The sequence below is a fragment of the Phacochoerus africanus genome, chromosome 2 (genome assembly GCF_016906955.1).
Source record: "Phacochoerus africanus isolate WHEZ1 chromosome 2, ROS_Pafr_v1, whole genome shotgun sequence".
In the NCBI taxonomy this organism is placed as follows: Eukaryota; Metazoa; Chordata; class Mammalia; order Artiodactyla; family Suidae; genus Phacochoerus; species Phacochoerus africanus.
The window spans coordinates 238902897-238930083 of NC_062545.1; the positions used below are offsets into that span (position 1 = coordinate 238902897).

General features: G+C 51.5%; 1 protein-coding gene across 1 annotated transcript; it reads left to right on the forward strand.

The window, feature by feature from the left end:
* Positions 1–3329: 3329 nt before the first annotated feature.
* GLIPR2 (GLI pathogenesis related 2) lies at positions 3330–27187 on the forward strand. The gene is made up of 5 exons (XM_047767915.1): positions 3330–3454; positions 13448–13556; positions 14203–14306; positions 17166–17243; positions 25667–27187. The coding sequence occupies exons 1-5, from the start codon at positions 3442–3444 to the stop codon at positions 25825–25827; spliced, it is 465 nt and encodes a 154-aa protein (XP_047623871.1). The 5' UTR covers positions 3330–3441; the 3' UTR covers positions 25828–27187.

Sequence of the window (27187 nt, forward strand, 5' to 3'; positions counted from 1 at the left end):
TTATCATTTAAAATCTTCCCTCTGCCACCCAAAAGAGTACCTCCATGCCTGGATGCCTTCACCGAAGATTTGCTGCAAATATCTAAGAAATAATACAAATTCTTGGAGTTCCCTTCGTGGTGCAGTGGTTAACAAATCTGACTGGGAACCATGAGGTTGCAGGTTCGATCCCTGACCTTGCTCAGTGGGTTAAGGATCTGGCGTTTCCATGAGCTGTGGTGTAGGTTGCAGACGCTGCTCGGATCCCCCGTTACTGTGGCTGTGGCGTAGGCCAGCAGCTATAGCTCCGATTCAACCCCTAGCCTGGGAACCTCCATATGCCGCAGGAGCGGCCCTAGAAAAGGCAAAAAGACAAAAAATAAAATAAAATAAATAATACAAATTCTATACAAACCCTTCCAAAAAACAGAAGAGAGAACACTTTCCAACTTATTTTATAAGGCCAACGTTACCCCGATACCCAAATCTGAAAAAGACATTACAAGAATAGAAAACTAACTATAGACCAACACTCCATGAAACATAACAAGAGGGATTAAAGAAGATATAAATAAACAGAAAGATATACCATACTGATGAATCAGCCAGCTCAGTATTGTTAAGAGGGCAGTTCGCCCCCAAGTTTATCTATAAATTCAAGGCAATCCCAATCAAAATCCCAGCAGGTTATTTTTTTTATTGTTTTAAACAGTCTTTGACAAAAGGATTTTTTAATTTACATGGAAATAAAAAGTACTTAAAATGAACAAAACAACTTTGAAAAGAAAAAAAGGGGGTAGGAGGATTTACCCTACCTGATTTCAAGACATTATAAAGCTGCGGTAATCTAGACAGTGTGGTATTAGTAAATATAGGTATATAGATCAAGGAAACAGAATAGAGGGTACACACACACGCACAGACACACACATGGAGCCAATCGGGAAACAATAATCTTTTCAAGAAATTGTATTGGAGCAACTGCATGTTTATATGCCAAATAGGAAAAGAGAGACACAGACACAGAGAGGACTGCAACCCTGACTTCCCACCATACCATTACCAAAACGTAAGGAGTTTCCGCTGTAGTGCAATGGGTTAATGATCTGGCTTGTCTCTGCAGAGACACCAGTTCAATCCTGGCTAGGTTCAGTGGGTTAAGGATCTGCGTTGCCGCATCCGTATGCCACAAGTGGGGGCTGTAAAATCCTAGAAGAAAGATAGAAACTTTTCATGATCTTCAAGTAGGTAAGGTGTTCTTAAATAGGATATGAAACAAATAAAAAACAATAACATGTCAAACACTCTCTCTGATTTTGTTGCCATATCTCTTGTCTCTGGGGCCAGCGGGGCAGTAACTCTCCGTCCAACCAGCCCATGGGTCTTGGTAGGGGTCAGCTTTGGCACTGCCCTAACCCCATTCAGCACACTGTCCCTTCCAAATGCCTCCTGCTAAGGCCAACTCCAAAGCCCACTGCATCCAAAAATAAATAAATAAATAAAAATAAAAAGGAGTTCCCATCGTGGCGCAGTGGTTAACGAATCCGACTAGGAAACATGAAGTTGCGGGTTCAATCCCTGGCCTCTCTCAGTGGGTTAAGGATCCGGCATTGCCGTGAGCTGTGGTATAGGTCACAGACGTGGCTCGGATCCCACATTGCTGTGGCGCTGGCATAGGCCTGCAGCTACAGCTCCGATTAGACCCCTAGCCTGGGAACCTCCATATGCTGTGGGAGCAGCCCTAGAAAAGGTAAAAGAACAAAAAATTAAATAAATAAATAAGCCCACTGCATCCCACCCCACACAGACTCCAGAAATGCCACCTACCCACTCTCAACTTCTGCTGTCCCCTACCCACTCTCAACTTCTCTCTCACTTCTAGCCCTCAAGCTATACAAGGAGATGTGGGTGAAACTTGGTCCCCGCCTGGGCTTCCCTCTCTATAAAGTGGCTCCATTGTGCTCACCTATCTCAGCCCAGGCACTGCCTTCACGTTTTATTTACAATGGAAACCACCTGCTAGAGATTCTAGAGGTAATAAGGAATTCCTCCTAGTGGGTTCATGTGGTCATTTCATTGGGAATTTGTTGGCAAAATGGCAATTGATCAGAGGGGATTAGATCCCCTCTTAGCACCAGAAGGCTCTGGATTAAGAGTGGGCAGCAGCATGGCCCACTCTATCACTGTTTGAAAGTACGAAACTACAGTAAGTGTATTTTTCCTGATGTAAAGGGCAGCAGCCAGCCTTGCACTTGCCCTACTGGACATTTGAAGCCCTTCGTGTTACAAATTCTACCCTTGTAATCAGCAAGTCAGTTCACTTCAGTGCCCACTTATTGAAAGGTCTTAACATTAGCTTCCTTCAATGAGGCTTTACTGAGCCCCTTCCCCAGGAAAGTGTTAGGCTGAGGAGTTTCACACAGGTGCCCCAGGCTATGTCTTTGCACAAGCACTCTTCTCACACAGAGGTGGGGCTGTGACCAAGATGTCTCCCCAGTGCCAGGTGTGTACTGACCACTGTCCCAAGGTCAGCAAAGGTCAGGGCCTGTGGAAGTTGAAGGGACTGAGGGGTGGGTAGGACTTGAATGGTCAGAAATGGGCCAGCAGCCCAGGAGGAGGAACAGCCTAAGGAAGGCAGCTGGGGTGGGGCATCTCTGAGTATGTTTGGGGAATATCAAAAAAGTCTAGTTTGTCTGGAGCAGGAGATGAAGTTAGGGAGTTGAGACAGGTCTGAGGCCAGACTTCAGGGTGGGGATTTGTCTTGGTGTGACACGAGGACAGGTCAGATCCGGGCTGCAGGAGCCTTCCTGGGACAGCCACGCAGGAGGGTAAGAGGGTGCCCAACTCCAACCCTAACTTGCCCCAGAGGGGGTGTGTTGGGGAGAAGAGGGAGCTGTCCTTCGGAGGAGCCCCGTTGTCACTGGGGAGGGGAAGGCGGCACACTCGGGGCCTTAGGTGTTCGTGGGGGTCAGAACGCATCTGGGAGAGCACGGTGACGCGGGTCGAAACAATTCGTCTCACCAGGACAGGGAGCCCCGCGGCCCTGCTAGAGAGCGTCAGCCGCTGAGATCTACCGGGAACTGCGTGGGAGGCGGGGGCTTCCCTCTGCACCCCCAAGCCGCGTCCCTAGAGGGGCAGCTCGGGGCAGAGATCCCGAAGGCCCCGGGCTCCCGGTCTGGGAGAACGTGGACGGTCCCTGGGATCCCCACGCGGGAAGAGTCCTCCGGAGTCAGGCGGGGAGGCACGCGGAGCGCAGGGCGCCCGGGGCCTCCTCCAGGCAGCCGGCGGGGTGGCCCCGGGCGCCTCCCCTTGCAGCCGCCGCTGCCTTATAAGGCGGGGGCCGGGCGGCGCCGGGGGAGGGGCTGCGGCCGCCCTGCCTCCTTCCTCGGCTCCCGGAGCGGCGCTGGGCGGGTGAAAGCGCAGCGAAGCTCAGCGGGAGCAGAAGAGCGCGCCGAGCCGGCCATGGGCAAGTCAGGTAAGCCATCCCGGCCAGCCGGGCCAGGGTGCGGGGGTAGCACGGGAGCTCCGGGGTGCTCGCTGTCACTCTTGCTGCGGCGTCCTGGATCCCCCTGGGTGCCAGTCGACCACCTAAGCCTAGGAGACACGGCTCCGGCCGCGCTGTGGGACCTCTGGGTGCAGGATGGAGGGGCGCGCGGGGCGAAGGGCCGCGAGGCGCAACACGGGCAGTTTCCGGGGCAGCCAGGAAACCCGGGTGGCTGGCAGGCCACTGGGAGAGAGGGAAGGAAGGCAAGACTGAGGGAGGGTCCTCTTGTCTGCGAGCCAGAGATTGCGTCAGGGAGGGTTTCCAGGCGCTGATGGGATTAGCGCTCGGCGTCCAGCCCAGGCGTGGCTTTTGCTTTGTTTCAGGACAGTTAGAGTTGGAAAAAGCCACAGAACTGTGACAGCATCTCTTGCTGCAAAGCGGCTTGCCCACCACCCCCTCCGAAAGACACTCTGAGCATCCTTCTGTCGTCATCCCTCCTCTCCTGAGCACCTCCCCGTGTCAGACTGCAAGCCAGGCTCAGTCAGGCTCCACCTGGGTACAGACAAGGGCTTCCCCTTTATCTCTGGCCTGTCGCGGTCCATCCTCACCGCCGTGACTGTCCTGGTGAACTTTCTAAGATACGGATCTCCGCCTCTCATTCCCTAACACTTTCCATCCCATTGTCTGCAGGTGAAAGGATACAAACTCTTCATTGCCTCCATGGAACCTTTCCTCCCCCGCACTCAGCTGTGCGGAGGCTGGCACAGGGTCCCTTCCCCTGGTTTCCCTTTCCTGGCACTGACCACCACCACCACTCTGCCTCTCCAATTTCTCTGAAGTTGAAAATCCTCCCCATGTTTCTAGGCTCAATTCCTGGGCTGGGAGCCCCTCCCCTCTTTTCCCACCTGATGTCTTTGCTGCAGCCCTCCCAGCAGCCAGATGGGGACACTACCCAGCCACAGACTTATTTCCCACTGACTCCTGGCTTCTTGCAGTGAGGGGGCATGTCTATCTCAGCATAGTTCCTGCCTCACAGGAGGCTTTTAATGAACTGCTTTGGAACAGTGTTCAAAAGTTCTGCTTCAGGGCAAGCTGAGGTTGTCAGCCTCAGATGGATAAGGCTGGGGATCTTCTTGAATCTGTTCTTGAGATCTGCATTTATGAGATACCAGTGTTAGGAGTACCTGGCTTTCTCTGGCATCGGTCCTAATCTGCCTTATTTGTAGTGACAGGTCTGGCTTTCAGCCCTGGCTCTGCTAATCACTTGCTGTGTGATCTTGAGCAAAGCCCTTTCCTCTCTGTGCCTCAGTTGCCTCATTTATACAGTGAGAATGGCCCGTATCATCTCCAGGGTCTTTCACAGGACCGAAAGGGGACATAAAGAATTGTCATGCAGTTAAAGAACAGGATGGCAGGTGGTGGTAGGGCAAGAGCCTGGCAGATGTGAAAGGGCACTTTGAAATCCCTCCTTGGGAAATCGGTTCCTTTCTCTATAGATAGGAGAAAACCCACACATTCTCTAAAGCTGCACTTTAATCAGTTGTTTCGGGCTTCTTCCCTAAGAAACAGTTTTGTTTTGTTTTGTTTTGCTGTTTTAAGAACTGCTCCTTGCCCATTCTTCTGTCTGTTCATTCATCCCTCCATCCATCCTTTCTTCCCTCCGACTTGTCCCTCCATCCCACACCTATCAGCTCTTGACCAAGCTGTGGACCCAGTGCCACAGAAGCTATGGCCCCATCTTTCGGAGTGTTCTTTAGGATTGAGAAATGAATCATAAAGCTGACCGGGGCGAATAGACAGGTTTCACATGGTTCCAGTAAGAGGTGGAAAGTGATCCAAGCCATAAGACAGATGCAAGTGAAGAGCCGTGGGAGCTCAGCAGAGTGCAGGTTCTGGCCCAGGGACCCAGTGAAGGCTCCTGGAAGAGGGGGTTCAATCCCAGAGTGTCTTGGAGCTTTGGATTTGCTCTGTAGGACCTGGGTGCCGTGGAAAGGCTCAATCTGGAAGCTGCAGGACCAGAGTCGTGCTAGGGTGGAGGTGAATCAGATGGGGAGGGGGGGGTGGTCAGGGAGAGGCTGTGGCAGTTACTCAGGCAACAGATGACAGAGACAGCTAAGGGACTGGGGGGGGTTTCGAGATGGTGACTTGATGACTAATGTGTAAATAAGAAGGATCAGTGGTGTGACTGTAGGTGCAGGAAGGTGGTGAGAGCTTCTAGAACAAGTTGCAGAGTAGAGACGGATGGTGGTGGAAGGCAGCTTAGAGTCGTTTCAGGCAGTTGCCATGCCCTCCCCCTCCATCTGCATGCCCAGGGACCTTCCAGAATGCTGGCCCATAGCCACATGCATTTTATTTGTCTCCCTCCAAGACTCTGAGCCCCCAGATGGTATCTGGCTCCCCTAAGGGTCCCCAAGAGAAAATGACTTTTCTGGATGACACAGGCCCCACCTTGCCATTCCAGGCCACCAGCCTGAGGCTGTCTGTGCCCAAGGGACAGGCAGCATCACAGATGCATATTCACACAGGGGCTTTCTGTGGTTCCATAAAAACCTTCGTAAGGAGTCTGCCTCTTCTGGGCCTCAGTTTCCTCATCACTGCAGAGGAGCCTGGCTCTTTTTAATCGTCAACCTCAGATGTACCCCAGAGCTGTTGGGGTATCAAGCATGGCTGGAAAAGTGTCACATAACCAACACAGCCCACATTCCAGGAGTCACCTGGCCCAGGGCTCAGAGACTCCCGGGTCCGGCTCCTGGCCCTGATCTCTGTGCTAGGCTTCAGTTTGCAGCTGAGCGGAGAAAGGCAATGGCCTGGGCCTCAGTGGAAACCTCTAGCCCCTAAGAAGCATGACCAGTTATTCAGCTCCTACTGTGTGGCAGGCTTGGAGGTGGGTATTTCATATGTTTTACCAACCTTTCTAACAGCTCTGCGAGGCAGTTACTCTCAGGTTCATAGATGTACGGAGGTTGAGTACCTTGTCCAGTCTCACGCCCTGATCAGTAACTGGACAAATTGGGATTTGTACCCAGCTCTCTGACTTTCCAGCTGGCCGCTGTCCCCTCTCTCCCACTGACCACTTGTCATCCTGCTTTTCAGCCTGGACTCCGGCCCATAGGGACATCTCCAACCCTCTAATTATCTCAAGAATCGTATTGTCCCTCAACCCACATCTCCCGGCCCCAGAGGTCATCGGAGCAGAAAGACCTTCAGGGACCAAGCAATTCAGGAATTTTCTGCTGAGCGGGGCTTTCACACCTCTGCAGGGGAAGGCTGTGTGGCCACGTCAGCCCCAGTAGTTCCATTTTTATCTGTTGCTTCTAAAGAAAGTTTCAAAGAAAGGGTTTCCCTGCTTTGAAGGTATTTTGAAAACCACAGATGTCATCCTTCCTTCTCACACAGATGGGGAAGCAGGGCCCAGAAGGGCAGGGGCTTGCCCAGCACTGGTGGGCAGCCCTGAGTGGCTGCAGGCAGGGCTGGAGAGGGGAACCCACCTCTCTGCTGGCAGGAGCAAGTGCTTTCCCTACCCTGGCTCCTGCAACCCTTCAGTGACCGACTGTCCAGCCACAAAGGGGCAGCCTGGGGCGAATACTCTGGGACATCCTTGTCATTCTTGCTTAGGGGAAGGAAAATGTACATGAGGCTGAAAATGTGTGAGATTTGGAGCATGGGAGGGACCTTTTTAGGTCTGGCTCTAATATGGACTCACTGTGTGACCTCAGGCAATTTCACCTGTCCTCCCAAAGACCAAATTTCCTATAAGTGCTGGTGCAAGAATCGCATGCATTTATTCTTGTGCTCACTGATTTATTCACTTAGTAAATCACTGAGCTCAGAGGTACTGAAAGAGGTCCTCAAAGACCAAGTTAAATACCAGCAGCCCTGTTCCCATTAAAATCAGGGAGGGGATCTGACAGGCCATTTCTCCCCAAAGCCAGAGCCTCCAGGGTCTCTGCCCAACAGTAATGATAATAATTGTAATTAATACTTAGTAACTGTTCACTCTGTTTCTGATCTGTCCTAAAGCATTTATATAATTTCATTCATTTAATTCTCACAACAAGCTTGTAAGGTGGGTACTGCAATCACTGTTTTATATATGGGGGAAATGAGGCGCAGAGTGATTAAAAGCAACTTGTCCAACGGAGTTCCTGTTGTGGCTCAGTGGTTAACAAATCCGACTAGGAACCATGAGGTTGCAAGTTCGATCCCTGCCCTTGCTCAGTGGGTTAACGATCCGGCGTTGCCGTGCGCTGTGGTGTAGGTCGCAGACGCGGCTCGGATCTGGTGTTGCTATGGCTGTGGTGTAGGCTGGCAGCTACAGCTCTGATTGGACCCCTAGCCTGGGAACTTCCATGTGCTGCAGGCGCAGCCCTAGAAAAGACAAAAATAAAATAAAATAAAAGCAACTTGTCCAAGATCACACAGCTAGTGAAAGGCAGAGCTGGGATTTGCCCTGAAATTTCCTGGAACCCAGGTTGAAAGAGCTACCCATCTGGAACTCTTTTTTTTTTTTTTTTAAGTCAACTTTTTATTCTTCCTTCCTGATAAACTGGCAAAACCAGCTTTGCCCCCAAAGGCTTTCTAGCCTCTTGCCAAGGGGACAGAAAAGGCCTGTCCATAATTCCTGCTCTGGCCCCTGGCAGTCCTGGGCCCCTTTGGTGTGAGTCTGCAGAGGGCAGAGAAGTGAGTCAGCTGGGTTCTGGGAGGTATCTGAGGAGGAGGAGCCCGGCCCAGCCCACAGCCCGGAGGGAGGAGGGGCAGGGACCATTCCAGGCTCTGCCCTAAAGGACCTTCAGGGGCCCCCAGTCCAACCCCACCCGAGATATGTGCTTCCTTAGCCGCAGGAGCCAAGCCCAGGCAGCCCCTTCCACCTTTCATCAGCTCTAACCTTAAGCCCCAAATCCACCCCCTGGAGCTTCTACTCCACAGCCCCTGATTTTCCTCTGGGGCCCCTCAGGCAGGTCTGTTTGTCCAGGGCTTGGCACAGAGGAGGCTCTTGAGAAATCTTAGTTCTCTGCTCCTCTTCCTTCTTCCTCTTCTCTCTGCTCGGAGATCTGAAGGCAGCTGCCAGCGCCCCCCTGGGCCTGATCCTCCTCCTGGGTCTGGGACCCCCCCCTCTGTCTCTTGCTAGTGATTTCCTCTGTCTTGTGACCTTTGGAGTGGGGTGGGGGATAAGGGCAGGGTTTCCCTCCCCAGGTGCCGACCCCCTCCCCCGACTGGTTATGAAAATGTGGACAGGTGACTTCTTTCTTGAGCCTCAGTTTCCTCATCCAAAAATGGGTACAGAAGCGGATGCTTCCACAAAGGGGATGAGGAGTAAATCAGATCGTGCCCAGGCCTGGCATGTGGAAATGACTAGCCAACGAGCAGAAGAAAGGACTTCCCCTCATTCCAGGCTGGGTTCCCTCTCTGAGCCTCAGTTCTCTGCTCCCCTCTGGTGGGGTGGTGGCTCTCAGGGCTCCCCCTGCCCAGTGCGAGGATGAGTGGATTTCCTTTGACCCTTTTCCTTATGTTGATCGTTCCTCTTGGGTTTTTCTACAGAGCTGGGGTGTGCCTTACGCTGGGTGTGGTCACCAACGGTATCTTGCCTTCCTGAGGCTGTGGTTCTGCTCACAGCCACCTGGGCTGGGACTGGCTGCCGTGGTGGGAGGAGACCCCTGGGTCAGCCAGAGGTGTGGTCATGGGGCCCCCAGGCCTCCCAGTCAGGGGCAGGGAGAGAGGACTCCCCTCCTGACCCCTTCCTGGGGACCCTAGCCCAGGGCATTTGTCCTGCTGGGGACAGTGACAGGCTTCAGCGTCTGAGCACAAGAACTTTCACTTTTATTTCTCTACTTCCCTCTTTCTGGGAGTGCAGTGACCTAGTTTTTAGCAGCCTTATATGTCCCTCTCTGCCAAGGAGTCTGCAGGGCCTGAGTGATCTGGAAGTGCAGTGTATCCTAACCCCGGCACTCAGGGCTGACTTTAAACTGGCTTCACCTGGAGTGCCCGTTGCAGCGCAGCGGGAATCTGACTAGGAACCATGAGGTTGCGGGTTCCATCCTTGGCCTCGATCAGTGGGTTAAGGATCCAGCGTTGCTGTGAGCTGTGGTGTAGGTCACAGACCCGGCTTGGATCTGGCATTGCTGTGGCTGTGGTGTAGGCCAGCAGCTATAGCTCTGATTAGACGCCTAGCCTAGGAACCTCCATGTGCCGCAGGTGTGGCCCTAAAATAAGTAAATAAATAAACTGGCTTCACCTTAGCGATCTACCCACTCCTCTTAATCTCCACCTCCTCCTCACAGCCCCAGGATACACCAGATGCCTTCCACCCTGGCCCTTTCTGCACCTATGCCACCTCACCACCTCCTCCAGGGAGCCTTCCCTGATACATCTGTGGTCCCCATTGTCCATGCCACTCAGTTGCGCACATCTTCTGTGGTGTCCCATCGTGGCCTGCCTGGGACATGGGAGCTGGAAGGTATATTAGTATGAGCCTGGCCAGACCTGTCACTCAGATAGAGACTGTCTGCCACTTTGACTCTGTCTCCTTAAAGAAGCTATGAACTCCTGGAAGTCTGGAGTCAGTCAGTCATCTTGCCTCTTCTTACCCCCACCCTGATGGGACCTTATGGGATCTCAGGATTGGAAGGGGATTGAAGGTCATCTAACTGAGCTTCCAGTGCCTGAATCCCTCTGAGAGGTGTCACCTGCTTGTATTCCCCCCAGTGCTGGAAAACTCACTCTCGTGTGAAATAGCCCTTTCTCTCTTCAGAAAGCTTGGATGGAGAGAAAGATCTTTCTCAGGAAATCCGTCATCCTCCCCTTTCCACCCACTGGCCCTGGCTGTGCCCTTCGGAGCCCCAGGACCCAGCAGGGCCCTCTACTGTGCCTTCCCAGGTCTGATCTTCTCCAGGATGAACGTACCCAGTCTTTGCAACCATCTCTTCGAAGACCCCATATCCAGTTCCTCCTTCGCCGCATCCCCACCTCTGAACACACTTCAGAGCATCGCTGCCTCTCTTGCAAAGTAGGGGCTGGGCCGGGTAAAGCATTCCTGCTGGACGCTGGCTCATGCAAGGCAAGCATCGAATCATGCAGGAGCCTGTGGGTGTCTGGCTGCCACGCCACCCCGCTGACTCCTTAGCATGTTGTCAGCGAGGCCCCCGTGTGGTTCCCAGGAGTTGCTGTGACTCCCGCCACTTCTACCTGAGATAGTCTTCCAAAGCCTCTGTGACGCCATCATCCACGTTAACATGCTAAACCACAAAACTTTTGTTTTTTCATTTGTGGTTAAAAAACACATAGCATAGAATTTACCCTCTTAACCATTTTATTATTTATTTATTTATTTATTTGGGCTTTTTAAGGCCACACTTTCAGCACATGGAAGTTCCCAGGCTAGGGGCTGAATTGGAACTACAGCTGCCAGCCTACACCACAGCCACAGCAATGTGGGATCCAAGCTCTGTCTGTGACTTACACCACAGCTCAGAGCAACACCAGATCTTTAACCCACTGAGCGAGGCCAGGGATTGAACCTTCATCCTCATGGATGCTAGGCAGGTTCATTAACTGCTAAGCCACCATGGGCTCTCCCTCCCTTCTTAACCATTTTATTTTATTTTTTGTCTTTTTTTTTTCTTTGTCTTTTTAGGGCCACACCCACGGCATATGGAGATTCCCAGGCCAGGGGTCAAATCGGAGCTACAGCTGCTGGCCTATGCCGTAGCCACAGCAATGCCAGACCCGAGCCGTGTCTGCAATTTCTACCATAGCTCATGGCGACACCGGATCCTTAACCCCATGAGCGAGGCCAGAGATCGAACCCGAAACCTCATGGTTCCTGGTTGGATTCATTTCCGCTGCGCCACACTGGCAACTCCCGGTCCCTTAACCATTTTAACATGTACAGTTCAGTGATATATATTCACATTGCTGTACAACAGATTTCCAGAACTTTTCCATCTAGCAAATCTGAAATTCTGTACCCATTAAACAGTACCTTCCTTTTCCCCCTCCCGCCAATAAACTTGACATCTTTTGGCCACAAAGGCTTAGAGACTTCAGGTGGTAGCTCCACCCTCCACCTTGTGCCCCGTTACCATCACCATGGTTTTCACCTCCATGCCTTTGCTCCCAGCATCTCCCCATCTCAGCATCTCTGCCCAGACCTCCCAGATCCTGGCGGTCAGCGCCCCTCCCCCATCCCTGTCCCACTCCATGTCCCTGTGACTGGACCTCACTGCACAACCCTGCTGGGCCTCAGAGTGGGCCAGGACCCCTCACTGTCCATTTCTCAGAGACTCCTTGGAAACTCAACCACCCACTGATGGCAGGACCTGCCGTTTCCTTTCCTCTTCCGGGTCTGCATCTCGCCCAGGGCGCCTGAGGGCAAGCCCTGGGTCTTCTTTCCTCATGTCCCCTCAGAGACCCAATGGGATTCGAAAGCCTAGGAGACATGGGGTCTCCTGCTGGTGCGTCTCCTCAGCCTCTTCGGGGGAAAGACAGCAAAGGAGAAAGGTAGCTGGTGGAGGGGCCCTGGGGCAGTGCAAGGAGGGCCTCTGGTTTTCACCTTTTCTACCCACAGCCAGGCCTCAAGGACAGGCTCCTGCCAGAGGGGATCAGCTCAGTTTTTTGGAATTTCCTTTTTTTTTTTTTTTTGTCTTTTTAGGGCTGCACCCACTGCATATGGAGGTTCCCAGGCTAGGGGTCCAATCGGAGCTGCATCTGCAACCTACACCACAGCTCATGGTAGCGCCGGATCCTTAACCCAGTGAGTGGGGCCAGGGATCAAACCCACATTCTCATGGATGCTCGGCAGGTTGGTTAACCACTGGGCCACAACGGGAACTCTGGGACCAGTTTTAAGGACCCTCTGTGGCCCTCACGCCTAACTCACCCAACTCACTCCCCCTTTCCATGGAGGGGAACGCCCAGATTCCTAAGGCTAGCTCTTCACAACCTTAGCCTGGCCACCTCCTGTCCAGACACGTGTGGGGTCCCAAATTAGGGGTCACTTTCTCGATCCCTCGGACCATGTTAGGCTGCTTTTCTCCAAGTTCCTCTTGATCGGTACTCACCTGCACCTTGGCCCTGCCACACCATTGGCTCGGGTCTGTTTACGAGGCTGCCCCCTTCTGTGTGTGAGCTCTTTGAGGGCAGGACATGGCTGACTTGTCTCTGGACCCCCAGCCTATAAAGGGGATAGATGATGAATCAATAGCCAGATGGATGAGTGATGGAGAAATGGATGGAAGATGCGGGATGGATGGGAGGTTCCACTGCAGATCCAAACGGACGTGACCTCTGTCCACGACTGACCTGGCCTGTCCCTGGCTTTACTTCCCTCCCTGCTCCAGTCCCCAACCTTGCCCCTTCTGAGGTGGTGACCCAGGGGGCACAGGTTCCACCTCTGCCCTGGGCGCAACCCTGAGCCCAGCGTATCACACCCCTCCCCCCACCACGGTCTTTCCCACACTTTCCACTCTCACCACTTGCTGGTGCTCTCCTGCCCTGGTCCTCTTGTCTTTGGCTGTCCCTCTGTCTTGGTCTCACCAGCCCAGAGCAGGCACCCCTCCACCCCAGTCAGGCCTGTTCTCTCTGGTTTCCCACCTGCAGCCCTTCCCAGCATCCCCCACAATGCACCAAGGTCCAGTCTCCTTCAAACATTGTCTCTCAGAAGTCCTGCTGCCCCTCCCCGTCCAGCCCCTCCAGTCTGCTCTGCACCCCTCAGCAGCCAGCAGGGTCTTCCAGAAACACAGATCTCCTCAGCTCCCTCCCCTGCTCTCATCCACTCGCTTCCCATTGCCTCAGATAAAGACCCAAATCCCTAACCCGCCCCATAAGGCCCCCCCATAGTCCTGGGAGTGTCCCCGTGCAGAGATGCGGGGCAGAGCCTGGCCCCACAGCCCGAGGTTTATGCTGGGTTCGCCCTGAAGTCTGCGGAGGTATGTTCAGTGGGTCTGTTTTCTCCACGGTGAGACCTTCTCCTTCTTGAAACCATTGCAGCTTCCAAGCAGTTCAATGACGAGGTCCTGAAGGCCCACAATGAGTACCGGCAGAAGCATGGTGTCCCCCCGCTGAAGCTCTGCAAGAAGCTCAACCGGGAGGCTCAGCAGTGAGTCCCCCCACCCTGGTGCCCCCAGCGAATCGGACCCTTCAGGGTGCTGCCACTGCTGCAATCACAGATGGGCTCTGGGTGGCTGGAGAGACATGGGTTTTGGAGGGCAGATACAGCCACCCTTGAATAACCACTTTGCCACTTACCTAGGCGGGTCCCTTTGTTCCTCTGAGCTTCACTTTGCTCCTCTGTAAAATGGGGCTGAGGAGTTCCCGTTGTGGCTCAGTGGGTTAAGAACCTGACTGGTATCCAGGAGGAAGGGGGTTCTATCCCTGCCCTTGCTTGGTGGGTTAAGGATCCGGTGTTGCCACAAGCAGTTTTTGGGTCTTGGATGCAGCTCGGATCCCGCGTTGCCGGGGCTGTGATGTAGGCTGGCTGCTATAGCTCTGATTCCACCCCTAGCCTGGGAACTTCCATATGCTGCAGGTGCGGCCCTGAGAAGAATCATTAATTAATTAAATTTTTAAAATAAAATAAAATAGGGCTGAGGGCAGGTGCTCAGAAGCGGTGCAGGTGTGATGCTTCTGATTTCTCAGCCAGCCCAGGGTGGGGAGGGGGGCTCGGCCATCTCCCATTAGGGGTCCTACGTTGGGGGCTTCCCTGGGCCATGCCTACCCTAAGGAAGCACCATGGACTCCTGCAGGTATTCCGAGGCCCTGGCCAGCACAAGGATCCTCAAACACAGCCCGGAGTCCAGTCGCGGCCAGTGCGGAGAGAACCTGGCCTGGGCGTCCTACGATCAGACAGGTGGGTCATTTCTTGGCTCCCCTCCCCTTGCCCGAGCCGGGCCTAGGGCATCCATCCAACATTCAGGCTGCTCCTGGCCCCGGTGCCCCTTGGTGTAGCCGTGATGCAGCCACAGGCCCAGAAAGGGAAAAGAAGCCCAGTACTCCCTGACTGCTCCCAGGGATGACAGCCGTTCACAACAAGGTCTGTGATTGTCAGCTCAGGGCCAGGCCTGTGCTGGGCGCCAGGGACACAGAGATGAGTCAGACAGCCCCCCTGGCCCCCCCTTCAGAAGCGCTTCCAGCTGAGGCGTGGGGGCAGGGCAGACAGTTTCTGTGCTGAGTCTCAGCCTGACCCTCTGAGCCCTGAAACACCTCCAGCCGCAGAATTTTACTTTCGTGTTTTTCTAGAGACGTTTAATTTACAGTGCTGGTGGATTAACTTTTTTGACAAGAAAAACCACGATAGAACTTTTTCCATGTTGGAAAACATACTAATAATGGAAAGACAATTCCTCATCCAGTGTCACAGCCTGGAATGCTGATCCCACCACACTCACCAAACATTCCTGAGCTTCCTGGCTCAGCCAGAGCTGTCGTGGCTTTTTAGGAAAAATGCTGGAAAGAGCTACCTCGGGTTCTGAAGTTCTCTCCAAACCCCCACGGGAGAATGACTGCTCCCTTCCTGGCCTCACATTCCTGGGAGTTCCCTGGGGAGGCCCTGGGAGTCCTCTTGGTTTCCCCAGGGCCATCCCTCCAGGACAAGTGTGCGCGTGCTCCCGAGAAAGGCAGAGCCCCAGGCCTGCGGCCCCTCCCCCAGCTCAGGCCACCAGTCTTGGTGGGTCCAGGGAGATTGGATGGGAACAGGAAAGAGCCGGCAGGAGGCAACTGCTCCATCCCAGCCTTGCACTCACTCTCTGTGGCGCCTTGAGCAAATCTGCTACCCTTACCGCCCCAGTTTCCCCATCTCTACAGAGGAAGGCTAAGTAGGCAGCCTCTAAGGCAGTGGCTCCCCACCCTCGCTGCACAGAGGGGTCTTAGGTAGAGATTTTATTTTATTCTATTTTATTTTTCCATGTATTTTTTAAATTTATTTATTTTTTGGAGTTCTCATCGTGGTGCAGCAGAAATGAACCCAACTAGGAACCATGAGATTGTGGGTTCGATCCCTGGCCTCGCTCAGTGGGTTAAGGATCTGGCGTTGTTGTGGGCTGTGGTGTAGGTCGAAGATGCGGCTCAGATCCTACATTGCTGTGGCTGTGGCGTAGGTCGGCAGCTGTAGCTCTGATTCGACCCCTAGCCTGGGAACCTCCATATGTCTCGGGTGTGGCCCTAAAAAGCAAAAAAAATTAATTAATTAAAAAATGAAATTTATTTATTTTTTTGGCCATGCCTGAGGCATGTGGAAGTTCCTGGGCCAGGGATCAAACCTGCACCACAGCAGTAACCAGTGGCACCGCCATGACAATGCCTGATCCTTAACCTGCTGCACCACCAGGAAACTCCTTTTTTGTTGTATTTTGTTTTGTGGTGCTTTTGAAAAATACTCGTGCCTCCCTAGATCACTCCTCCAGAGGCACTGATACAATTAGTCTGTGGCAGGTCTCAGGCATCTATAATTTTGAAACGATCCCCAGCTGAGGCCAGTGTGCAACCACTGTTCTTGAAGCCCTTGCTACTCAAAGTGTGGGCCACAGACCAGCAGCAGCACCTGGAAACTTGTCAGAAATGCAGACTCAAAGCCTCCACCCTAGCTCTACGGGAGTCAGAATCTGCATTTTAACAAGGTGATTCGTGCACTCATTAAAGTTCGAGACTTACTTACGGCTCTGAGGTCCAAGGCTCCTTGCTCTCTGGCCCTGAGATCAGCAGCTCCCAGGGAAATTCTGTGGCCAGTGGATGCTCCAGGTGAGGATCCCCCTGCTTGCAGTGGAGATCCTGACCCACCAGCCCTATTACATTTCCTCCTGTGGCTGTTTCAGGAGGCCGACTTGGGATGGGATGAGGGCAGAGTCTCTTGGAAACTCAGAGAATCATTAAAAGCCCTTGAAGGGAGTTCCCATCGTGGCTTAGCGGAAATGAATCTGACTAGCATCCATGAGGATGCAGGTTCATCCCCTGGCCCCACTCAGTGAGTTAAGGATCCGGCGTTGCCATGAGCTATGGTGTAGGTTGCAGGTGCAGTTCAGATCCTGCATTGCTGTGGCTGTGGTGTAGACCAGCAGCTACATCTCTGATTCAACCCCTAGCCTGGGAACCTCCATATGCCATGGAGGTGGACCTAAAAAAGACAAAAAAAAAAAAAAAAGCACTTGAAGTACATTGCATTCGTCCCTATTGTACAGAGACCCAGAATGGGGCAGACCTTGCCCAGGATTACACGGAGAATTTGTGGCAAGACAGGGACTCGGGCCAGGGCTCTTCCCCACCCCCAACAAGCCCCTCTCTTCAGCTTGGATGTGCTCATGGGCAGAGTTCCTGTGTCAGCATGTGGGTGCTTTATGAGACCTCTAACTGTGGGGTGGGTGGTTTGGGGTTAACGGGAGAAGAAGGGAGGAAGTTGGTTGATTTTTCTGGTGAATTTTTTTGGTTTTTGTTTTTTTTTTTCTTTTTATGCCCTCACCTGTGGCATATGGAAGTTTCCAGGCTAGGGGTTGAATAAGAGCTGCAGCTGCCGGTCTACACCACAGCCACAGTGATACCAGATCTGAGCTGTGTCTGCAACCTACAAAACAGCCCACGGCAACACTGGATCCTTAACCCACTGAGCGAGGCCAGGGATCGAACTTCCGTCCTCATGGACACTATGTTCGGTTCTTAACCCACTGAGCCACAATGGGAACGCCTTGCTGGTGAGTTTGAAACTGTCTTTTCCATACAGGAAAGGAAGTGGCTGATAGATGGTACAGTGAAATTAAGAACTACAACTTCCAGCAGCCTGGCTTCACCTCCGGGACAGGTGAGTGGTGTAGTCACGCCAGTGACCTGGCCCTGGACTGGGTGGCAGTTTGGATCTGACTTCAGAGAGGAACTAACCCTCGGAAATTCAGTCACTTCCCTCCTATCTGCTTTACCTCTTCCTTATTTCTCTGGTTAGACTTTGCCCAGAGGGCAAAATTCTGTTTCTCCAACACCTCTCCCAACACACACACACACACACACACACTCACACACACACACACACACACATCTGTCCAAGGACAGCCAAGCTGCTGATTCCTGCCCCACAAGCTCAGAGCTCTTCAAATGACTGGCATGTGGTCTGAGGAGGCTGTGGATTTTAAAAGCCGCCAAGTGGGGAGTTCCCATCCTGGCTCAGCAGTAATCCGACTAGCATCCACGAGGTTGCGTGTTTGATCCCTGGCCTCGCTCAGTGGGTTCAGAATCCGGCATTGCTCTGGTCTGTGGTACAGGCCGCACAGATCAGATCCTGCATGGCTGTGGCCGTGGTATAGGCCGTCGGCTACAGCTCTGACTGGACCTCTAGCCTGGGAACCTCCATATGCTGCAGGTGCAGCCCTAAAAAGACCAAAAAAATAATAGTACTAAATAAAAGCCGCTGAGTGTTTCTTTCCCCAGGAATGATACTTCAGCACTTTTAACTGGCCAACCTACTTCTTTTCCTTTTTTTTTTTTTTTCTGTCTTTTTGCCATTTCTTGGGCCGCTCCCGTGGCATGTGGAGCTTCCCAGGCTAGGGATATAATCAGAGCTGTAGCTGCCAGCCTACACCACAGCCACAGCAATGGGGCAACCTACACCACAGCTCACGGCAATGCCGGATCCTTAACCCACTGAGCAAGGCCAGGGATCAAACCCACAACCTCATGGTTCTTAGTCGGATTCGTTAACCACTGAGCCACGAGGGGAGCTCCATGGCCAACCTACTTCTGGTCCTGCTTCCTTCCAGTCCAGAGGCTCTGCAGCAGCCAGAATATTCTAAGACCCTCTCTGCCCATGTTGCTCTGATTAAACTGCCAGTGGCTTCCTTCATTCAAGAAAAGGGCCAAGCTGCTGCCTCCTCTTTTGGCCTTCACTCCCTCTTCTCACACCCCCACATCCTTCCTCCCAGCGCCCCACTCCGCACAGCCTCCCAGGCATCCCCTTACCTTTATGCTCTAGTTTGTGGCTCTCGTTTGAAATGCAGAAAGCCTGCATTTAGTCTCAGCTCTGGCCCTATTAGTTGTGTGAACTTGGGTCAACTCCCCATCCTTCCCTGTCCCCAAGGGAGAGGACAAGGTGGTGGCCTCTATGGGGAATTCTGAGAGCTGGTATGTAGGGGCAGGAAGGAGCTTGCCGTGGGAACATCCAGCCTTTCCCTGGTGATCAGTAAATGGTTCGCTGACTACAGCCCACAGCAGGTGCTCTGAGCTCTGGTCTCCCTCTTACCCCTCACCAGGCTCCTTTCTTTCTGCTCACATCCACCCAGGGCCCGGGATGAGTTGAAGGGGCTGGGGATTTTCTGAGCAGAAGGCAGCAGGGCACCTGAACTGGGGAGTCACAGGGCTCCCTGATTCCTCTCCCCGCCTCCATCCCACCCATGGGTGGAGCTGTTAGTGGCCTCCCACCCTCTGGAGGATTCTTTAGAAACAGGAAGTGACATGGTCTCAGAGCCAGTCAGCGTTTCCTGTGGTTTGTGCCCAGGATTCTGAGCAGGGCATCTTGCAATCGTGGGGGCTGGACTCTGGGGCAGAGGTAGAGGCAACTGCCCAGGTCTTTCTCCTCTCAGGCCTGCGGGGCCGGATGAGGAGGCTGCTGCCGAGCCCTGAATGAGAATTGCTGGTTCTGCAGCAATTAGATTTGAGAGGTGAGGGAGGAAATGGTGACCGCCTCTTACCCGTGACTAAGGATGTGTTGGCAGAACCCTGTCTTCTTTTCGTAAAGATCAGTGTCCAGAGGACATTTTATTTCACAGCATCTGGATCTGCTTTTCCTGTGAGCAAGGTTCTTGAGCCATTGCACATGTGTCACAGCGAGTTATTAGTGTTGCTCATGCGTGCACGCCACTCAACAGTTCAAAGCCTCTCGGCCTCCGGGACCGTGTAACCCTGCCACACCATTTGGAGGTGGGGCTTTATTCCACCCATTTTGCAGAGGAGCAAACTGAGGCCCCCAAAAGGGGAAGAAAGAGACTTCTTTTCACCTTCTGTCCTCAACCGGATGCTTTTCCTGTGGCTCCTGCTCCAAAGTGGGAAGCTCTCAAGTGTCAGAGCTGGGAATGGGACTCAAGCTGCCGTGATCACTGACCCCCTGTCCCACCTATAGTCCCACATCTCCCCCCCGCCCCCAAGGAGGAAAACCACAGAGCCAGCAGCCCCTGTGCCATCCCTGGGGGCCGTGGGCAATGCCTGGGGTCACACAGAGTCTGATCCTCAGACAGGAGCACAGCTTTGGGTGGGATGTGAGTGGCGCTTACAAGACCCTTAAAATTGCTCATGCCCATCTTACATGGTCAGCCTCCTCCAGAGCTGCTTCTTGCTGCTCCAGACCCGAGTCCGTGTTGTTGGCGAAAGGGCCTTTGACATATCCTACAATCTGTCCCCACCCAGACCAAAGTCTGGTGATGACAGACACCGCTCTATGCTCTGTGCTGAGCAGAGGGAAATAGCTTCTGGCCATCCCTTTGTCGTGTTCTCTCTCTCTTTTTTTTTTAATTTTTATTTTTTTGCCATTTCTAGGGCCGCTCCCACAGCTTATGGAAGTTCCCAGGCTAGGGGTCTAATCAGAGCTATAGCTGCCGGCCTACATCAGAGCCACAGCAATGCGGGATCCGAGCCGTGTCTGCAACCTACACCACAGCTCACGGCAATGCCGGATCCCTAACCCACTGAGCAAGGCCAGGGGTAGAACCCGCAACCTCATGGTTCCTAGTCGGATTCGTTAGCCACTGGGCCACGACGGGAACTCCTGTGTTCTCTTTTAATAAGTAGGTTTGTTTATTTATTTATTCTGAATTAGTAATACTTTTACTTGACATGAAATTTGCAAGATGCGTAAAGTACAAAGTCTTCCTTCCATCCCCAGCCTCTAGCGCTTTCCCTCCCAACCAGTAATACCAGTTTCTGGTATATCATTCTAGGGTTGTTCTGAACCAGCATTTGTGTCAGTGTTCTCTTGTCCCCTTTTGTTATACTTTGGTGTCAGGTAGATGGTCTGTTCGGCACTTGCTTTCTTCAAACAGCAGATTGGCCGAGGCTGTTCCCTATCAATACAGAAAGAGATTTCTCTTTCTTATACATTATTCTCTTAGGAGGCCACGCCGAAACTTATGTGTTTTTCAAATGTATGTTCTAGGAAGTTTGGATCCACAGTAGGAAAGAGGATGTGATCCCTTTAGGAAAAAAAGAAAAAGGAAGTTGTTTAGAGTTAGAAACCCGTGTGTATCTGATGGTTGCTAAGGAAGTTGTGTCCTTTAATTCATCTCTAAATACCCAGACCTAATTATCTCTGTGCAAACAGAAACCTCCTAGGTCAGAAGAAAAGCACTTAGTTTCATCGGCTTGGAAAAGGCTACCACCCGCACTCATGGCGCTGGTGTGCATGTGGCATCTATAATCATTTTGTTGGCCATCAGTGGATAAATGGCTGCTCTTCCTTGTCTGAGTGACAGAGAGCCTGGGTGGGTGAATGGCCAAAGCAGGAGAAAAGGTATGTATGGAAAGGGCTTGAACTTGGAGTTCCTGTTGCAGATTAGCAGTAACAAACCCAACCAGTAGCCAAGAGGACGTGAGTTCGATCGCCAGCCCTGCCCTGTGGGTTAAGGATCTGGTGTTGCCGTGAGCTGTGGTGTAGGTCGCAGACGTGGCTCGGATCCTGAGTTGCTGTGGCTGTGGTGTAGGCCAGCGGCTGCAGCTCCAATTTGACCTCTAGCCTGGGAACGTCCACGTGCAGAGGGTTTGGCCCTAAAAAGCATAAAAATAAGGGGAAAGGGGGGCGGGGTTGAGCTTTAATGAAAAGACAGCCTCTAAAAACAGTGACACCTGATCAAGCTGTTGAAAGCCAGGAGATATGACTCAAAAGTGTAAAGACCAAGGATGAATTAGAAAGAAGTGTTTTTTCTATTCCGAGGTGAAAATCAGAATTTATTGAGGAACAGCTGACATGAGTTTAAGGATAAGTGGTAAGGACGCATAACTGTACCTGGTGTTTGTTTTAATTTTTGTTTTATATCATATCAACTCTATTGATGAGTGTTTATGTTTAGTTATTTTCCTATGGAAATAAGGAAACCTCAGATCTTTTATAGACATAGATGAAGAAATAAATGATACCTCAATTTCAAAATTATAAACATGGAGTTCATCTACAAGAGGGGGCAGAAATCAGTGAACAATTATTTAGTCCTTACCAAATATAAGATACAGTGGGAATTATTGACTTTTTTTTTTTTTTTGTCTTTTTAAGGCACCACCCGAGGCATATGGAGGTTCCCAGGCTAGGGGTCCAATCAGAGCTGCAGCTGCTGGCCTACACCACAGCCAGACCTGAGCCACATCTGTGACCTACACCACAGTTCACGGCAACACCAGATCCTTAACCACTGAGCAAGGCCAGGGATCGAACCCGTGTCCTCATGGAGGCTAGTCGGGTTCACTAACTGCTGAGCCACGACGGGAACTCCAACTATTCTATTTTCTGTTTCCATGATTTTGACTGTTGGACTTTTTACAGGTAACTTATATAGGTTATCTATATACCTGTAAGAATCATACAATATCTATCCTTTTGTATCTGGCTTCTTTCACTTAGCATAATACCCTCAAGGTTCACCCATATTGTAGCATGGATCAGAGTTTTATTCCTTTTTAAAGCTAAATAATATTCTGTTGTATGTATATATCAACATTTTGTTAGGAGTCCCCATGTAGCTCAGCGGGTTATGAATCTGATAGTATCCACAATGATGTGAGTTCGCTCCCTGGCCTTGCTCAGAGGGTTAAGGATCTGGCATTGCTGTGGCTGTGGTGTAGGCCAGCAACTGCAGCTACGATTCAACCCCTAGCCTAGGAACTTCCATATGCTGCAGGTGAGGCCCTAAAAAGAAAAAAAGAAAAAATTGTTTATCCATTAATCTATCAACAGGTGTTTGGTTGTTTTTTTTTTTTTTCCCTTCCTTTTGGCTATTATGAATAATGCTGCTATGAACATTGGTGTACAAATATCAGAGCCCCTGATTTCAGTTCTTTTGGGTGTATCCCTAGAAGTAGAATTACCAGATCATATGGTAATTCTATGGTTAATTTTTTTAGGAAATGCCATGCTGTCTTCCACCCTGGCTGTACCATTTCACATTTCCAGCAACAAAGTAAAATTTCTCCCATCCTCACCAACATTTGTTATTTGGTTTCATTTTTAAAATAATATTCATTTTGGAGTTCCCATCGTGGCTCAGTGGTTAATGAATCCGACTAGGAACCATGAGGTTGCGGGTTCGATCCCTGGCCTCGCTCAGTAGGTTAAGGATCCGGCGTGGCCCTGAGCTGTGGTGTAGGCTGCAGACTCAGCACGGATGCTGCATTGCTGTGGCTCTGGTGTAGGCCGGCAGCTACAGCTCTGATTAGACCCCTAGCCTGGGAACCTCCATATGCCGCAGGAGCGGCCCCAGAAAAGGCAAAAAGACAAAAAATAAATAAATAAAATACAATACAATAATATCCATTTTAATGGATTGTCAAATGGTTACCCTCTTTCTTTCTTAACCACCCAATGGGAAGCTTAGCTACTCTGATCACAATTTTCCTCCTTCCTTCTTCCCTCTGTCTCTTCCTTTGTTCATCAGCTATTTATTGAGCATCTACTGTGTGCCAAGCCCAGTGGTCAATAAGACAGATGTGTGGTGCCTGCCCTCAAAAAGAACACCTAATCTCTTCAGGTTGTTTTAGAAAATGGATGGGAGTAAGTGTCCCATTGACCTGCTAAAGGATCTGAATGAGTCTTCAGCAAAAAAGTAGGAAGAATCAATTCCTGATCTCTACTCCCAGGAGATGAGCATTTATGGTCATTGAGCCAAGAGTATGTTACAGCATCAACTCTTTGACCCAAAAGCAGGAGGGGACTTAGAAGCTAAGCTATGTTAATAGCTTGAAAAGACTGTTTGGGCTGCCAGAGGGTCAGGCAGCCTGAACAGTGGGAGAATGAAGCTGAGAAGCTCCAGCTAGCCCCACAGAGGTGTCTGGAAGAGCAAGCAGCAGCTTGAGAAGGATCTGGCCCATGTGGCTTAGAGCAGATGGAACTGAAGGAGGCTCTCACCTGTCAAAGTCTCTAAGAGCTCAAAACATAGAAGGACCTGGGAGTTCCTGTTGTGGTGCAGTGGAAACGAATCCGACCAGTATCCATGAGGCCACGGGTTCAATCCCTGGCCTTGCTCAGTAGGTTAAGGATCTGGCATTGCCATGAGCTGGGGTGTAGGTTGCAGATGCACCTTGGATCTGGCGTGGCTGTGGCTGTGGCGTAGGCCAGCAGCTATGGCTCTGATTGGACCCCTAGCCTGGGAACCTCCATATGCCGCAGGTGCAGCCCTAAAAAGCAAAAAAATAAATAAATAAATAAAATTTTAAAAAACCACAGAAGACCTGCACTTCGGTGAGGGCAGAACCGAGTCCATGGCAGTTCTTCCATATGCCTTTCATTCATTCATTTATTCATTCATTCACACACTCATGTGTCAGGCTGTGCCAGGGTACCGGGTATACTTGAGTGAATAAGCCAGTTCGGTTCCTGCCCACGTGGGGCTCATAGCCTGGTGAAGAAGCCAAGCAATTAGCAAATAACCAATTAGACATAGATATCATCGCAAATGTAAGAATGCTAGGAGGGGAAAAATGGTGCAGTAAGACTATCTTGGGAGGGAAGTGTTCAGGGAATAAGAGAAATTGTGAAGGGCCGCTCTGAACAAGTGACATTTGGGCTGAGACCTAAGGGACAAGAAATCCCTGGTCATCAGAAGAGCTTCCACGTGGGAAATAACCAGATGTGTTGAAGGAATGGAAAGGAGGCCACTGGGCTAGAGCACTCACTTTCAGTTTAGGTGAAACTGGAAGCAACAGAAGGGTATTTTTGTTTGTTTTGTCTTTGTCTTTTTAGGGCCGCACCCACAGCATATGGGGGTTCCCAGGCTAGGGGTCAAATTGGAACTGTAGCCACTGGCCTACACCACAGCCACAGTCACGCCAGATACGAGCCGCATCTGCGACCTACACCACAGCTCACGGCAATGCCGAATCCTTAACCCACTGAGTGAGGCCAGGGATTGAACCCATGACCTCGTGGTTCCTAGCTGGATTCATTTCTGTTGTGCCACGACGGAAACTCCAACAACAGAAGGATTTTTAAGCAGGGAAGTAAACAGATGTGATTTGTCTGAAAACGATCACTCTGGCTCTGTCAGTGGAAAGTAAATTGAGGAGGCAGGGTGGAGGCTGGAGAAGCAGTCAAAGGCTATTGCAATGGTCCAAGTGAGAAAAGCCTTTTGGGAGTGGATGGACTTGAGGTATCTTGTGGAGATAGATTCTTCAGGATTGGACAATGGCTTGTTGTGAGGAAATGAGGGAGAGGGAGGAATGCAGAGCAACCCCGAGGCAGGTGTGCATAGAGGTGCCGTTCAAGAGAATGGGAAGAACCAAAAGCAAGCGTGAGGTTTGGGTAGGTTCAATGCGAGATGCCTGTGAGTCATCCAAATGGAAATGTCAAGTAAGTAGCTGTGTTTGGAACACAGAGGAGGGATTTGGGCTGGAGACAGAAATTTGGGAGCCAGGGAAAGATGAAATTGCCTGAAGTGTGCACTAAGAAAAGCGAAGAGAGCCCAGGATTGAGCCTTGGGAGATGCAGGTCCTCCACCATTCACAGATGAGATGGACGAGGAGGGAGGAAGAGGCAGTGAGATGGGAGGAACGCCAGAGAGGGTGGCATCATGGAAACCAAAAACAAGAGTACTTTGAAAAGGGAGGAGTCGATCTTTTTAATGTTCCTGAGATGACAAGTTAGACGAAGACAAAAAGTGGCCATGGGGAAACAGGGAGCTTGTTGATGACCTTGAAGAGTGCCATCTGGCAGGGGGAGGTGGTGGGTGGAAGTGGGCACCAGGTAGGGTGGCATCCTAAATTGGGGGAGTGGTCACTGGGCTTTGCCATGATCTCTGGGAGACCATGAAACCTTTGGGCAACGGAAAGTCCTAAGATGAGTAGGGTCTGAGTGGCTGATTGTGGGGGACCTGATGCATCAGATGAACATCCAGTCGGTGTGTTTTGTGTCTCCTTCCTCTGACTGGTGGTTAAAGAGCAAGCTTCCCCCAGGACAGCAAGATGGTACCAGGGCTCAAGAGTCCCTTGAAACTCCAGGCTTTGCCAACTAACGGTTTCCCCCTCCTCCTGCCTGTCCCACCCCAGGACACTTCACGGCCATGGTGTGGAAGAATACAAAGAAGATGGGAGTGGGGAAGGCGTCTGCAAGTGATGGGTCCTCCTTCGTGGTGGCCAGATACTTCCCAGCAGGGAATGTCGTCAACCAGGGCTACTTTGAAGAAAACGTCCTGCCTCCGAAGAAGTAATTGGTGCAATGTAACAGGAAGGCGGCAGACCTAAGAATGTGGATATGAAGTGCCTAGAACAACAAAAACTCAGCTGTGTGTCTGTCCCTGGGGGTGTATGTGCTTGCGTATGTGATGCTGTGAGTCTGGCTCACACACTCGATTAGGCAGGTCGGCCTGATTTCATTCTTATCAAAGGGACGAGCATCCGCAGCCTTCACTCTGGTGATTCCCTAGACCGCAATTATTTGGACTTTGGGGGGAAAAAAATCCCTTTTTAAACTTTTTTTAAAAATTTTCAAAGCCACCTTTTTTGTACTTTTCTTGCTCCAAACATTCACCCCTGGGCTTTGTGTGTTCCACATGTTTGTGATGCTGAGACAGCGAAGTTCATTTTACGTGACCTTCATGCATTGTAATCTACTTTTGGTAGATGTTTAAGAATATTAAACCCTCACCGAAAGGTGACACCAACGACGGCTTTAACCACGTAAATATAAAGCAGCTTCCACTGGAAACCTAGGGCAGGCGGGGGCTCCATTTCGCTGAATTATTGCGATTTCTCATATGTAAGACATGATGTCATCCACACGCCTCCTGGAATTCTCTAATGGGATTGCCAAAGAACAAATGGAGAAAAAAGCTTCCTTGCATTTTTCTACCTTTAAATAGGAAAATATCACTACTCCCACCCCTCCCTCTCCCCCACCCCGCCTTTTTTCTTAAAACCCTCTGGCATTTCAGAGCTCATGCCCTGCCACCCCACCCCCCTCATCCTGGTTTCTAGGGAGTAAGCCAGGACTGAAACTCATCCATCCCCCACTCTGCCTGGTGGCTCAGGGCCTGTTCTGAGAGAAAGCCCCTCACACAGCCTGGGCTCTTGGCCAAGCAGCCTTGGACGATGAAGTCAGTGAGCGTGGGGGCGAGGGTGAGCTCACTCAGGGCCCCCAGAGGAAGCCCTCCAGCCTCTGCCCTCCCCCCCCCACCCGACACAGGGTGGGAGCCCAGGCCTGTTCCTGGCAGCTGTGGCTGCAGCTGTGCTGCTGCTCCCTCCAGGAATGTGTGACAGGCCCAAATGTTCCAGGGAGATATCCCATGCGGGGACTTAGAGTCGCTCATTTAGTTTCTGAGTTTTGCCTCAGACTACACGAAGTCCTCTTGAATAACCACTTGACCTGGTCCATGTGGGAGGGACCAACCCAGGGGCCATGCTGAGTATTCCTGAAACCCTAGCATCTCCAAGGGGTAGGATAGCATGGTCAGCCTTTGAAACATGAATCCCGAAGGGCCCTGTTGCACTGTGAACAGTCTCATGCTGTGCCCTTCCTTTTACCCAGGGATACTGACTAAGGCAACAATAAAATCTTTTTCTTTTGTGAAA